This window comes from Procambarus clarkii, chromosome 16 (genome assembly GCF_040958095.1).
Source record: "Procambarus clarkii isolate CNS0578487 chromosome 16, FALCON_Pclarkii_2.0, whole genome shotgun sequence".
Lineage (NCBI taxonomy): Eukaryota > Metazoa > Arthropoda > Malacostraca > Decapoda > Cambaridae > Procambarus > Procambarus clarkii.
The window spans coordinates 7,975,780-7,989,998 of record NC_091165.1 but is presented as its reverse complement, the minus strand read 5'-3'; the positions used below and the strand labels follow the sequence as shown (position 1 = coordinate 7,989,998).

At 42.6% G+C, this 14,219-nt stretch overlaps 1 protein-coding gene across 2 annotated transcripts in view; it reads left to right on the top strand.

Moving 5' to 3' along the window:
• LOC123750254 (uncharacterized) overlaps positions 1 to 14,219 on the top strand; it is a 609,457-nt gene that overhangs the window by 544,526 nt on the left and 50,712 nt on the right. For both annotated transcript variants that reach the window (XM_069325731.1, XM_069325729.1), the window contains exon 4: positions 4,314 to 4,457. In XM_069325731.1, coding sequence (XP_069181832.1) covers positions 4,314 to 4,457 — 144 coding nt within the window. The remainder of the gene's footprint in view (positions 1 to 4,313; positions 4,458 to 14,219) is intronic.

Below are 14,219 nucleotides of genomic sequence, written 5' to 3'. Positions count from 1 at the left end.
GCACTATGATAACCTTCGTGTATGCTCATAGAGAAATATTATAATGGAGGCACACTTAAACACAATGATAAAATGTGTGAATTTACTGACGCAAATTACATGAACACATATACAATCACAAGTAATACATGAATATGAAGATAAGGATAATAAGTCTGGAGATCGTCAGCCTCTTCTTCCACGACCTCCAACACTCCTTCAACTGGGCAGAAAGACAGGAGTCCCACACTCTCTCACAGGAGGGCCTCTTCACCACGTCGGCGCCTCTTCTTCACTGTCCTGCCATCCATACACACTGTCCCCTCTGACAGTCCTGGACACAAGCTGCCTTGCAGCCTATTCTACTACTAAAGTATTAATGTCCTATTGCCACATACATAAGTAAATATTGTGGTCTAACTAGCCTACTCACACAAGGGGTAATGGGAGGGAAAATGATCTACCTTACATTCCTGGCTCACGACGCCTGTCCCTCGATGGTGTGAGGTTCCCACGCTTCCTGAGTCGATCCTTGACGATCCAGGAACGTTCCACAGGTCCTCAGGTGTCGTGGAGCCTTCGCGTCGTCGCCGTTCCAATCCCTGAGATTCAGCTACCCCAATCCTGGTTCATCGATGGGCACTGAGCTAATCACTATTTTCCCAAACTCGCCCCTTCCACAAGGCGTTGCTCCTTGTCCTAGTAACGGTTTTGTCCTTCCAAAACCCTCAGTGGATGTGACCCGGTCACAGCTAGGCTTGCCCGCCACACCTTTCCAGGCCCTCAACGTCCAGCGTCGTCGCCGAATATTTTCCAAATTTGGCACTCTTTTGCTCAATAAACTTGGTTCCTTTTTGCTTCCCAGAAGTGCGGGGTCTCCAATACGTAAGATGGGCTGCGATAGCCAGCTGTAATCCACTAAGAAAGGCTTGTAGAGCCTCAAATCCTTGAGAGCTGACCGAGGTGCGTCCTCTCTCTTTCACGGTCAGGTCAACTCTGACGTTGGCGCCGCCCGGGGCACTCGGTGAAGTCATGGCGGGCCCTGATTGGTCGCCCGCGACCTAAGTCGGCATATCCGCGATCGGCTAGTGTCCCTTCCAAAACGTCATATCTGCATTAGGGGATACTCTTTCATTTTATATCAGGGCGCCAATTTCCCCTTACTTATAACTTATAATGTAACTTTCTCCCTTAACTGGCAGCCGGTCTGGTCGCCACATATATCAATAGACTCCCTGAACCTCAGAGAATCAGTAGGGAGAGCTGATATGACTCTTAAAGCAGGCAAACGAAAGAAATAGGAGTGGGCACCGTAACATACCCCTCCCCTTAAAATAAGAGTCATATCAGAAGAGCAGCACTCAAGAGGGCAACCTATACTCTTGCTCCCTCCGTTCCTGAAGTGTCACTCCTCCAGTTGGTGACGTGGCTCGTACCACCTTGCCAGTCACTTGCCCCATTATATCTCCACCTCGCATAGGACCAGGTGTGATGGGTGTACAAAACCCAGGAGAGGCAAAGAGAGCAAAAGGCCAATAGTGAAATAGAGAAAAATCCAAACTATTTTTCTCTTCGCAAAATCAAGATAAAAATCACATCTAGTATTGGGCCGCTGCAAAAGAGAGATGGAACGTCCCTGATGACAACAAAGAAAATGAACGAACTACTGCGGAATCAGTACTACTCTGTTTTCCGCGAGCCACTAAACACATTGAAGACTGATAATCCAAATGATTTTTCATGGATGTGATACCAACATCAAATCATATATCAGATATCACCCTATCCACACTGGATTTTGGAGAAGCCATAAACACAATTAATCACCCACAACAATTAACAACCGTCGCCACCACCCACCAAAAAATTCCACCACTGCCATTTACCACCCTTGTCACAACCCACCTGACACTACAATCAACCACAGCCATCTACCACTCCTGTCACCACCCACCAAACACAACCATTAACTACTATAACCACCTACCACACCTGTCACCACACACACCAACAAAAAACACCACTGTGGTGTGTGGTAGCGCTGCCACACACCAGTCCATTGACGATGTCACCTCTAGTAGCAAGAATATTCCTCCATGTTCCTCCACTTCACTAATTTTCGACTCAATGCAGCTATTATCACAAGAATATCACTGAAACTACAAATTCGGTCATTGTTTGTTCCACCAACAATGTAGAAGAGAATGCTTCAGCATTTGGGTGAAAACTTTACATGATTTACCTGAGGGCCACTAACACTCAAGTGGCCTCGACAAGGACAGGAAGCCAGCAGTTTTTAAAAGGTTCTCCCAGTTGCCTTGTTGATTTTTTTGTAGCAGTTGTAGAACTGGATCTTACAGTTCGGCAGCGTTTTGGCATTTACGACTTTGGCTGGTAGGCAGTTCCATGGGTTTATAATCATAAGGGTGAAAGCAGTCTCCACATTTCTTATAGCTACAACATCTGCAGCACAAGTAGATGGGGACTGCTTTAGAAATTCCTATATGAGAATTTGCTCATCTACCCAGTGAACTATTATCGCTCCCAGCAGTTACGTTATAACTATTCCCATGTGCAATAATAGACCATAGAGCTTACCAGCCGCCACTAGGCTAGATTTTTTTGCCGCTTTTAGACCCTCAACACTGGGGTTGTCAGCCATTTGTTGTGCTACTGAATCCATTTTTATTTGCTAAGATAACACCAGTCCCGGAATTAGAATTTAAGCTCCACCACCACTTTTTATTTTAACTGAGAATTAGTTTGAAAAAACTGATGGGGACAGTACTTGGTTTTTCTTGAATTCCTTATCAACTGGAAATTTTTTGCATTCGAGAATACACAGATGTAGACATTTTTAGAAACACTTTTCATAAAAATTATTGATATATACACAAATAATAACATAGAGCACATAAACAGCTCACATATATTATACCAATATTAAAAATCTAAATTTCTATACACTAGGATTTTCTGGGAGCCTAGAACACAGTCTATCACTTCCTATATATTACACTCTCACTCTGGAATAGGCTTCTCACTTTTGGGACTGCCGGACAGACAACCCACTTATTGTGTTACATCTACTACCCGTTTCTGTGTCAAAGTTTTTTATGTGTTCTTGCTTATGTTTACCTCTCTGTCACGGTATGGCCCTTACTATTCATAATCATAAGTTTGGCTGTGTCCCTAGGCTATTTCTCTGGCCATACAGTTTCACTTAAGTGTCTTTTTTGTCTAAGGAAGTGTGATTGATGTTAGCCTTCTAGTTAAGCCAATGGAAATTGCAACTGGAGTATAGAAGCGTCTGAATAACCAACAAAAATATATATTTACAAAAATAAATTACAAATAATCAGGTAAAATATTCAGAAGAAAACTCCCCGTCCCACAGAACTACAAACATCTGTATATTAGTAATCACTCACTAATATGGTTTACCTTTCTCAAAGAACACAAGCAATACGGTAAACATTAATACTCAGGTCTGACAATTATAAGTTTATAGAACAACCGCACATACCACCATATTTACCAGACACATGTATAGATATATTAGGAAACCTGGATTTTCTATCCAGGTACTTGGTAGCACGTCAAACTATTTTAGAATCACCTGCAATTTTAATAAATACAAAAATATTGCGTATCTGAATATCTTGTAGAATGTAACCCTCTAAATCAATGTTGTCGGTAAACCTGTCTTCTCTATGTCAAATCTCGGTGGCGTCCGACTGGTTTACCATGTCACCCGCCACTTGCTTCCTGATCATTCTCTACATATTCTCGCTTAACCGTTCTCCATTTGTAGGTTATATAAATGAGTCCAATTTTCTTCCCACAAAAGATTCACAAACAATGAACACATACTCCAAAATAAGCCTCCAACTCTCGGTACTAGTTTCATTGCAAAGAGACATCAGCGACACACGACTTCCCAGCCGCCAGCTGACTCCCAAGAAACAAATGTTTACTTGAATACTTTTACATAGCTTTCTATTTTTTAGTCAAATTGTTACATTTCTTGTCTCCACCAAAATATCTCTACAGGAGACAAGGACAGTCACACACATACCATTGCATTGATAAAACAATTCTAGACACTTCTTAAGATTTTCAAATGCAGATTGAAAACAGCCTAATGTTTCATTACAACTCTATTCATCCCATTATTTCATCTTTATCAAAATTACCTATGCAAGCAGATAATTTGCCAACTGGAATTCACATTAGTTAAACATTAAAGCAATTTTTCATATTCTCCTATGCAAATAATTGCAGCCAACTGCTGAAATAATTAGGCAAAGATCATGACTTTTTAATATTTTCAGATGATGGAAGCACGTTTCCGTAAGGTTTTGGCCATAATGACAGACAAAATCGAGTGTGCAGAGGAGGGAAGTGTCATGTGCTCATCTCGAGCCTGTGCCCACTCTGACTTTGGTCGTCGAGGTATTTTAACGAAACTTGCAGAGGTGAGAGCCAAATTATGTATAATGTTGATGATGCATCCATAAATCATGTTTTGGTAGTAAGGTGCAGCAAGAGGCGTTAATGAACCCTTACTGCAGATGTTACTCACCTAGTTGTACCAGTCGCTGTTATCACCCTTGACCTCTGGGTATGGTTCCTCTGCTTTTGCAGTTTAAAAAATATATAATATTACGACCTTGCCTACTAAAAGTGTCTGGGGTAAATAATTCAACTGCTTACTCAACAAAGAAATATACTTAAAGTAAGGGTAACAAAAAACATATAAATGAAAATACAGGCAGCCAGAAATATTAATGCATGAGAATAAAATAACACAATATCATTATATAAACACTGATCACTATTTTAAAACTTAAATGAACATACTGGTGTGCAAATAATGGTCTCACCAGGCAATTAGCTATGTTACTAAACAATAAACAGGTACCGAAGACTTATCTCAACAACATGTCCACCCCAGCCAGCTTCAGCCACGCGACTTGCGTGCTCCCGCATGCAGGCATGGAGCCTACAGGTTACCAAATAAAATCCACATGAAATCTCTAGATATTCTGCTATCAGAGAGTAATATTTAAGAGCATAATTATAACTAAGCTAATATACATATAACACTGCTAACGTGTAATTAAGAAATAAAGTACAATCAATAAACAGGAATAATTACAGGGGTGAGTCAGTGATGCTAGGTTCATACACTGCACGCTTTACTGGAACATCCCAAATATGGTCATCCCCCCCATGAGACACCACGGTCTCTCCCCGACAGGAATGAACATGCAATAGCGTTAGCAAAATATTACATACAGGAACACTACAGCATGCTACATATAAATTAAACATATATTCTGGAAAACAAATGGATATAGTGTTTAATTTAAATAATTGAGGAAAGAAATAATGGAATTACCTCCCATCATGATAAACGTTAGAATCAAATATATGGATTCGTAACATCCCTCCCCGTCCATAAGAAAAATGACATAACTGGAGGTTCTTTACATTATTTTTTACTGCAGGTACGTACAATACTGATCTCTCATATTCAAATCATAATTATTAACCCTGAATTTCCTAATAAAACAATACATTCTGAACTAATATATAACCGACATATGACAAATGAAATACAATCAGAAATACATAAGCAGCATTCATTTTCATCATTATGTTTTGAAACAGTGTCTCCCCACTTTAGTGTATCTATAACTGTACACCTTTATCTCTCCAGGGCACTATCTTATTTTGTACACCCAAATACCTGAGGTAAATTCACACTCTGCTCATCACAACATTTGCTCCTACTATACTCGCCGCTCTTAACAAGATTCACATATGACTTTAGTACAATACATACATCCAAACAAATGACAGTTTGGACAACAAAGGTTTCCACTTAACTGGTTTCATCTTTAAACTGGTAGTAACCCAATAACACTACAATTGCCGTGAAGGGAGGGTCGCGGGGACGCGCGCTAGATAAACGCCAATATTTTTGGCTTAATTAAGGCTACAGTGACAGATCACAGATCTAAGGGTATCACAAAGTGTATAACCGCCGCGAATAGGAAAGAAAAATAAAGTGCTATCACTAGAACTGTGTGTTAAACAGTGAATTCACCAGACAGGCCACAAGGCTTTGTTTACATATTGGGGTCAAGTGATTTGTGTTAGATAGAGAAGAACAGCCATCATCAATCTACTGGATTAGAGAATCACCACGTGGACGGCGACGACGGATCACCTCGTCATCCAGCCATCTTAATTATTCATCTGGTTGTGTGAACGGAAGGCTGACTGGTAGGTACCCCTTATGGTCAATTCTTCAGGTGTACAGAGTGAGGTAAGATATTATCAAATTCTTGTTCAGTATATCATATACATCTAAAATCTCAAAGTGGCTCATTTTGGGTAGAAGTTGACATTTTCGGGACCCTCGTAACACACGCACGCACACACGCATACGCACGCACACCCAAAAACAAAACACACACACACTCAAACGTTCAGCCAGGCTAGAAAGGATTAACACCTTTCTTGGAAAGGGGATAAGACCCCACTCATAATCCACCCCCTCTCTTACCCCCAATAACCCAATACACTCAATAATCCCAATCTCACTATCCCAATATACTCCCCCCCCCCCCCCCCACTCCCACTCCTGTGAACAAGGGAACACAGGTGGAAACTTAGTACCCAGATGAGCCACAGAGACGTTAGAAAGAATTTTTCAGTGTCAGAGTAGTTAATACATGGAATGCACTAGGAAGTGATGTGGTGGAGGCTGACTCCATACACAGTTTCAAATGTAGATATGATAGAGCCCAGTAGGCTCAGGAATCTGTACACCAGTTGATTGACAGTTTAGAGGTGGGACCAAAGAGCCAAAGATCAACCCCCGCAAGCACAATTAGGCGAGTACTCCTCACACTCTCTCTCTATCTCTCTCTCCTTCTTTCCCTCTCTCCCTCTCTCCCTCTCTCCCCCGCTCTCCTTCCCCTCCCCTCTCTCAATCTCCTCCCTTGCTCTCCTTACCCTTCCTCTCTCTCCCCCTCTCCTTCCTCTCTCCCCCTCTCCTTTCTCTCTCCCCCTCTCCTTCCTCTCCCCCCCCCCTAAACGCTAACAAACGCTAGGGAAAAGAAGAAGGATCAAGCAGGATGGTAAGAAAACAGAACGCAAGTGGAGGAGAGGAACAGGACGAGTCATACATGGAGATGACTGTTCGCGCATGGAGGGAAATCACTGAGGAACTGAAAGACATGAGAGGACTCATAAATAAACTGCAGAATGAACTAAATGCAACGCAAGAGGAGATAACAAACCTAAAAACAGCATCTCCTCAGACTGTGGCACAGGGGACCAACCCCCAGGTACCAGAAGGTGCAGCAATGGCAGGGACCCCTACAATGGGTGCCACCTTTGCTGAAGAGTCCAGGAGCAATGTCCACAGTCAAGGAAGTTGTAATGAAAGCAGAAACCTCACAGGAGGCAGCTAGATGCACGAACCAGTTACTGGAAAGGAAAAAGAGCTGTACTAGTAATAGGTGTTAAGGAACAAGAGTGTTCCACAAGGGAAGAATGGAGGTCTAAGGACAAAGCTGCAGTGGCAGGGATACTAAAGGAGATAGGCCTGGAAGTGACAGAAATAGAAAAGTTTGTCCGGATTGGCCAGTACAACAAAGACAAAGACCGGTTGATCAGGGTAGTGCTCAAAAGCGAGTGCATCAAAGAGGACATACTAGCAAAAAAGAGCAAACTGAAATATGTAACGAATTACAGACAGGTATTCCTTCAAATGGACATGACCAGGACAGAGATAATACAGGCAGCAGATGCAAGGAAAAGGCGCAGGCAGAGGGAAGGGGGCCCAGGGAACCTCAACCCTCAACCCAGCAATCCCAGTGGGGAGTGTGGAACCCCAACACAGCACCTCAGGAACCCCAGAGGGGACTGCAACATCCCAACTCACCACCCTATAGGTGGAGAGTTCCACCATTCCACCAAATTCCACCCTCCCCCCTACCCCGAATACCCCCTTCCCTCCCACCCCCTGGTCTTCCTCCTGCCCCAAGCCGGCCCAGACACGAACTAAGTCCTTCATCCCCCACCCCAGTTCTATGCCATCCACCCCCTGCCCCTCCTTCCCCCCCCCCCCCCCACCCCACCTCCCTCAGAACCCCTGGTAACTACCCCACAGGACGATGAGCCTACCCAAGCAGCAATGCCCATGGAACAGCTTCCTGCACTACTGGGGAGGGTGGGTGAAAATGGACATAGGAAAGTGAGCTTCAAAGTAATGTACTCAAACATCGATGGGATTACCAACAAAGCAAGTGAACTGGCAGAAAGGGCGCAAGAAGAAAACCCAGATATAATAGGACTCACAGAAACAAAATTGTCAGGAGTCATAACAAATGCTGTGTTTCCAAAGGAATTTTATATAGTAATGAAAGAGAGAGATGGGAGAGGAGGAGGAGTGGCTCTGCTGATAAGGAGGGACTGGAGCTTTGAAGAGATGGAAATTCCGGGCTGCGACGGATTTAGAGATTACATAACAGGAACTATGACAATGGGTGGACCTAAGATAATAGTGGCAGTCATTTACAACCCTCCATTAAATGACATTAGACCCAGACAAGAGTTCGACAGGAACAACATGGCTACCATTAACATAATAGAGAGAGCAGCTTCAGTTGCTTGCAGGAATGGATCTAGACTTTTAACCATGGGCGATTTCAACCATGGAAAGATAGATTGGGAGAATGGGGACCCACATGGAGGTGAAGACATGTGGAGATCTAAACTTTTGGAAGTGAGTACAAGGAACTTTCTGAGCCAACATGTCAAGGGGCCCACAAGAATGAGAGGAAACGACGAACCAGCTAGACTCGACCTGATTTTCACCTTAAATGACTCAGAAATAAGGGAAGTCAATTATGAAGCCCCCATAGGAATGAGTGACCACAGTGTATTGATATTTGAGTATCTGGTAGAAGTAGGGATAACCTATCCAAGAATGGGATTGGAAGGAAAAAGACTAAATTACCGAAGAGGAAAATATGACGAGATTAGGAACTTCCTAATGGGAATACCATGGGAAACAGAACTCAGAGAAAAGACTATACAGGATATGATGGATTATGTCACTCAGAAGTGTCAGGAGACTGCAGACAAGTTTATCCCAGTCCAAAAAGTGAAAAATGAAAAGCAACAGAAGAAACCATGGTTCAACCAGGAATGTGTGGCAGCAGAGCAATTGAGTAAAAGAACATGGCGAAACTACAGGAACAACAGAACACCAGAGAGCAGGGAGAGATACCAGAGGGACAGAAATGAGTACATCAGAGTGAGGAGAGAAGCAGAGAGGCAGTACGAAAATGACATCGCAAGTAAAGCTAAGACCCAACCAAAACTGCTCCACAGCCACATCAGGAGGAAAACAGCAGTGAAGGAACAAGTGATGAAACTGAGAAAAGGGGTGAACAGATACACAGAGAACGACAAAGAGGTGTGTGAAGAACTCAACAAGAGATTCCAGGAGGTCTTCACAATAGAACAAGGAGAGGTCCCTGCACTAAATGAGGAGGCAAACCGAACAACCTTGGAGGAAATTTAATTTGAAATTTTTGACCAGTGATGAGGTCAAAAGGCATCTGTTGGAGCTGAATGTGTCAAAAGCAGTTGGGCCTGACAGAATCTCACTGTGGATTCTAAAAGAAGGTGCAGAAGCATTAAGTGTGCCACTCTCTCTGGTGTATAACAAGTCACTGGAAACGGGGGACCTTCCGGAAAGCTGGAAGACAGCTAATGTAGTCCCAATTTACAAAAAGGGTGACAGGCAAGAGTCACTGAACTACTGGCCAGTTTCCCCTAACTTGTATACCATGCATGGTGATGGAGAAGATTGTGAGGAAAAGGCTCATAGAGCATCTGGAGGGAACAGCTTTGTAACACACCACCAGCATGGGTTCAGAGATGGTAAATTGTGCCTCACAGGCCTAATAGAATTCTATAACCAAGCAACACAAATTAAACAGGAAAGAGAAGGGTGGGCAGACTGCATTTTCTTGGACTGTCAGAGAGCCTTTAACACAGTACCTCACAAAAGGCTGTTAGAAAAGTTGGAGCAGCAGGCAGGAGTAAAAGGTAAGGTGCTCCAGTGGATAAGGGAGTATCTAAGCAATAGGAAACAGCGAGTAACGGTGAGAGGGGAGGCATCAGAATGGCGAGGTGTCACCAGCGGGGTCCCACAGGGCTCTGTTCTCGGACCCATTCTGTTTCTAGTATATGTAAACGACCTTCCAGAGGGTATAGACTCATTCCTCTCAATGTTTGCTGATGATGCAAAACTTATGAGAAGAATCAAAACGGATGAAGATAGACAGAGACTACAGGACGACCTGGACAAACTGGAGGAATGGTCTAGAAAATGGCTGCTAAAGTTCAACTCAGGAAAGTGTAAAGTAATGAAATTAGGCGAAGGGAGCAGAAGGCTGAACACAAGGTACCATCTGGGAGGTGAAATCCTATAAGAGTCAAATAGAGAGAAAGATCTGGGGGTCGATATCACACCGAACCTGTCCCCAGAGGCCCACATCAAAAGGATATCATCAGCGGCATATGCTAGACTGGCCAATATAGGAACTGCCTTTAGAAACATGTGTAAGGAATCGTTCAGGACCCTGTATACCACTTATGTAAGACCAATCCTGGAGTATGAAGCTCCAGCCTGGAGTCCATACCTAGTTAAACACAAGACGAAGTTAGAGAAAATTCAGAGGTATGCCACCAGACTGGTCCCGGAACTGAGAGAATTGAGTTACGAGGAAAGGCTAAAGGAGCTGAACCTCACAACCCTAGAAAACAGAAGAATAAGGGGAGACATGATAACCACCTACAAAATTCTCAGGAGAATTGATAGGGTGGACAAAGACAAACTCTTCAGCGCGGGTGGAAAACGAACAAGGGGACACAGGTGGAAACTTAGTACCCAGATGAGCCACAGAGACGTTAGAAAGAAATTTTTCAGTGTCAGGGTAGTTAACAAATGGAATGCATTAATTAGTGTTGTGGTGGAGGCCGACTCCATGCACAGTTTCAAATGTAGATTTGATAGAGCCCAATAGGCTCAGGAATCTGTACACCAGTTGATTGACAGTTGAGAGGCGGGACCAAAGAGCCAGAGCTTAACCCCCGCAAACACAACTAGGTGAGTACAATGCACACTTTATATTATAATAAGGAACAGGTTACAACACACCAGCACACCAAGATAAAGTACTTACTCAACATCCTAAATTGAACTACTTTATGTAAACAGATAATACAGATCCAACAATTTTCATCGTGGAGCACTTCAGTAAATAGATATAAGTTTCCTGGACTTGGATGTAGTGAACTCTGACAAATACAACTCGGTTTAGGATACCATGAACACTTCCTGAGCTGCAACATCCTGGCTTGTATGAGTGGATAGGTTTTCACTGGTTTCCACTCCTTTTCGGTAGAGTTAATACACTGAGATGAATTTGCATAGATGAGGGGTAGTTGTGGGAATTCTCCTTGTGAATGGGGTTGATCTGGTATAAACCCCCTCAGGAACTTCTGGTCTCCAACACTCTGGATCTTCTGTGAAACAAACAGCCTCGGCCAAATGTCACTAAAAGTAGAAAAAACAGGGTTAGACCACTCCGACACATCCGAAACTTCTTCACTCTTGGAACCACCAACAATACAACATGACTTAGAAGTTGACCTCTTATGCCTGTGGAAACAGACAAGAACAACCAGGAAATGGGCAAGGAACACCTGTCTGAACTGACTCAGGTGACAACTAGTATTGGCCAAATCATTCAGTCTCTTTCCGATTTTGCAAGAACCATCAGAGTGATAGACACAGAAAACTCCCAAACAAGGTAACAACACAAGAACAAGCTCACACCTCATAACAGTGAACTTTATTACCACACAAATCTTTATAGCCATCTTGGCTTCCCATGAAAGTATCAGACTCACTCTGAAACGTAGACAACACTTACTCTGAACTTCGCACAGCAAGTGTTTTCCTCCTGGTGATATCAAGCAATTCAGCAACAGTGTTAGGGGTCTTATCAACTGGTAGATGAAAACCAGATTACATGGGAACAACCCAAGGACAACCTGCAGCCCTACACACTCATCAACATATAAAACAGGTGGGATATCTCTACGTTCCACTCCAACTTGGAACTCACATCTGTTACCTTGAACCTCTGCTTCAAAATCTGAAAAAATCCTACAACACCACTCTCTATCTGAGAATCAGTACAACACTTGAACTTAACACAGGTTCTGGACATAAATGATACACAGTCCATTTCTCCAAGGGGGTATGGGTTCTGTGGAACAATAACAGTTTGCATTACAGCCCTCAGAACACTCTGACTCGCATTACACAATGTTAAACAATTGATCCAACTTGAACAAGAATAACTGGCAACACCATACTGCAAGTTAAGCTTAGAAAAAATATTATCACTATTAACTGTAACACAAAATTTGCCAAATTGTCCTCCCATGACATAATCTTGAGATGCTTGGAGTACTGTCTCTTTACAATCACTAAACCTACTAAGTTGGGTCACACCCTCACAGTCAACTGAAGAGGGAAGCTCAATAGGACTCCATCTGCTCGACAGAAGCTGACCATTGGGATAATCTCCCACACTCTCCAACAATGGATCTACATCACAGACTGTCTCCTTACATTCAATGGGAAAATGTTCTAAGAAATAAAAATCTTACACAGGGAATAGAAAAACTGACTTCTGAAGCATATGAAGTCTGTCTGAAACATGTTCCTTTGAGGAAAGCCAGAAAGAGGTCCAATGTAGAAAGAGAACGCAGACGACATTACAAAAGGAGGAAGAAATTAACGGAAATGCTTAAGCAGACACGACTCTCCATACAGAGAAGAAATAATTTAAACAGGGAGACTGAAGAAATCGAACAGAGATTGAAGCATTCCTATCAGACTGAAGAAAGGCAACTAGAACATAAAGCAATTCAAGAAATAAAGAAAAACCCAAAATATTTCTTCACATATGCTAAATCAAAAGCGAAAACCACTGCCAGTATTGGGCCTATTCGTATTAGTGAAGGTTCACTATTGAGGATGACAAAGAAATTAGTGAAATCCTAAAAAAGCAATATGAAGACATGTTTAGCACTCCGATACTCAGCATGAAAGTGGAAGATTCGGACAATTTCTTTATGAATGATACTCAAACACCTGTAAATATAACTGATATCAACACAAGCGTGGCAGATTTTGAAAGAGAAATTGACAATATGCCCATGCACTCAGCCCCCGGGTCCAGACCCATGGAATTCAATATTTATAAAGAAATGCAAAGTGCCAGTAGCACAGGCACTCAGTATAGTGTGGAGGAAGAGCTTGGACACAGGGGTGATACCAGATGCGCTTAAAGCAGCAGACATTGCCCCTCTACACAAGGGTGGTAGCAAAGCATTGGCAAAGAATTATAGACCAGTTGCACTAACGTCCCACATAATAAAAGTATTTGAAAGAGTGATCAGGAGTCAGGTCACTAGATTCATGGAAACCAATGACCTCCACAATCCAGGCCAACATGGATTTAGAGTAGGAAGATCATGCCTCTCACAGCTACTTGACCACTATGACAAAATCACTGAGGCATTAGAGGAAAAACATAATGCATATGTCGTATACACAGATTTTGCAAAGGCATTCGACAAATGTGACCATGGAGTGACTGTACATAAAATGAGGTCAATGGGTATAACTGGTAAAGTAGGACGCTGGGTACTCAATTTCCTGTCGAACAGAACACAAAGAGTAACAGTCAATCAAGTAAAATCGAGTCCGAGCGCAGTTAAAAGCTTTGTACCTCAAGGTACAGTCCTTGCACCACTGCTGTTCCTTATAAAGTTTATCAGATATTGACAAAAACACAAGTCACAGCTTCATGTCATCCTTAGCAGATGATACAAAAATCAGCATGAAAATTACCTCTGCTGAAAACATTGATAAACTACAAACAGATATTAACAAAGTTTTCGATTGGGCAGCAGAAAATAACATGATGTTTAACGGTGATAAATTCCAGGTACTCAGATACGGCAAAAATGAGGATCTTAAACATAATACAGGCTACAAAACACAATCGAATCTGCCCATAGTAGGAAAACAGCATGTCAAGGATTTGGGAATAATGATGTCCGAC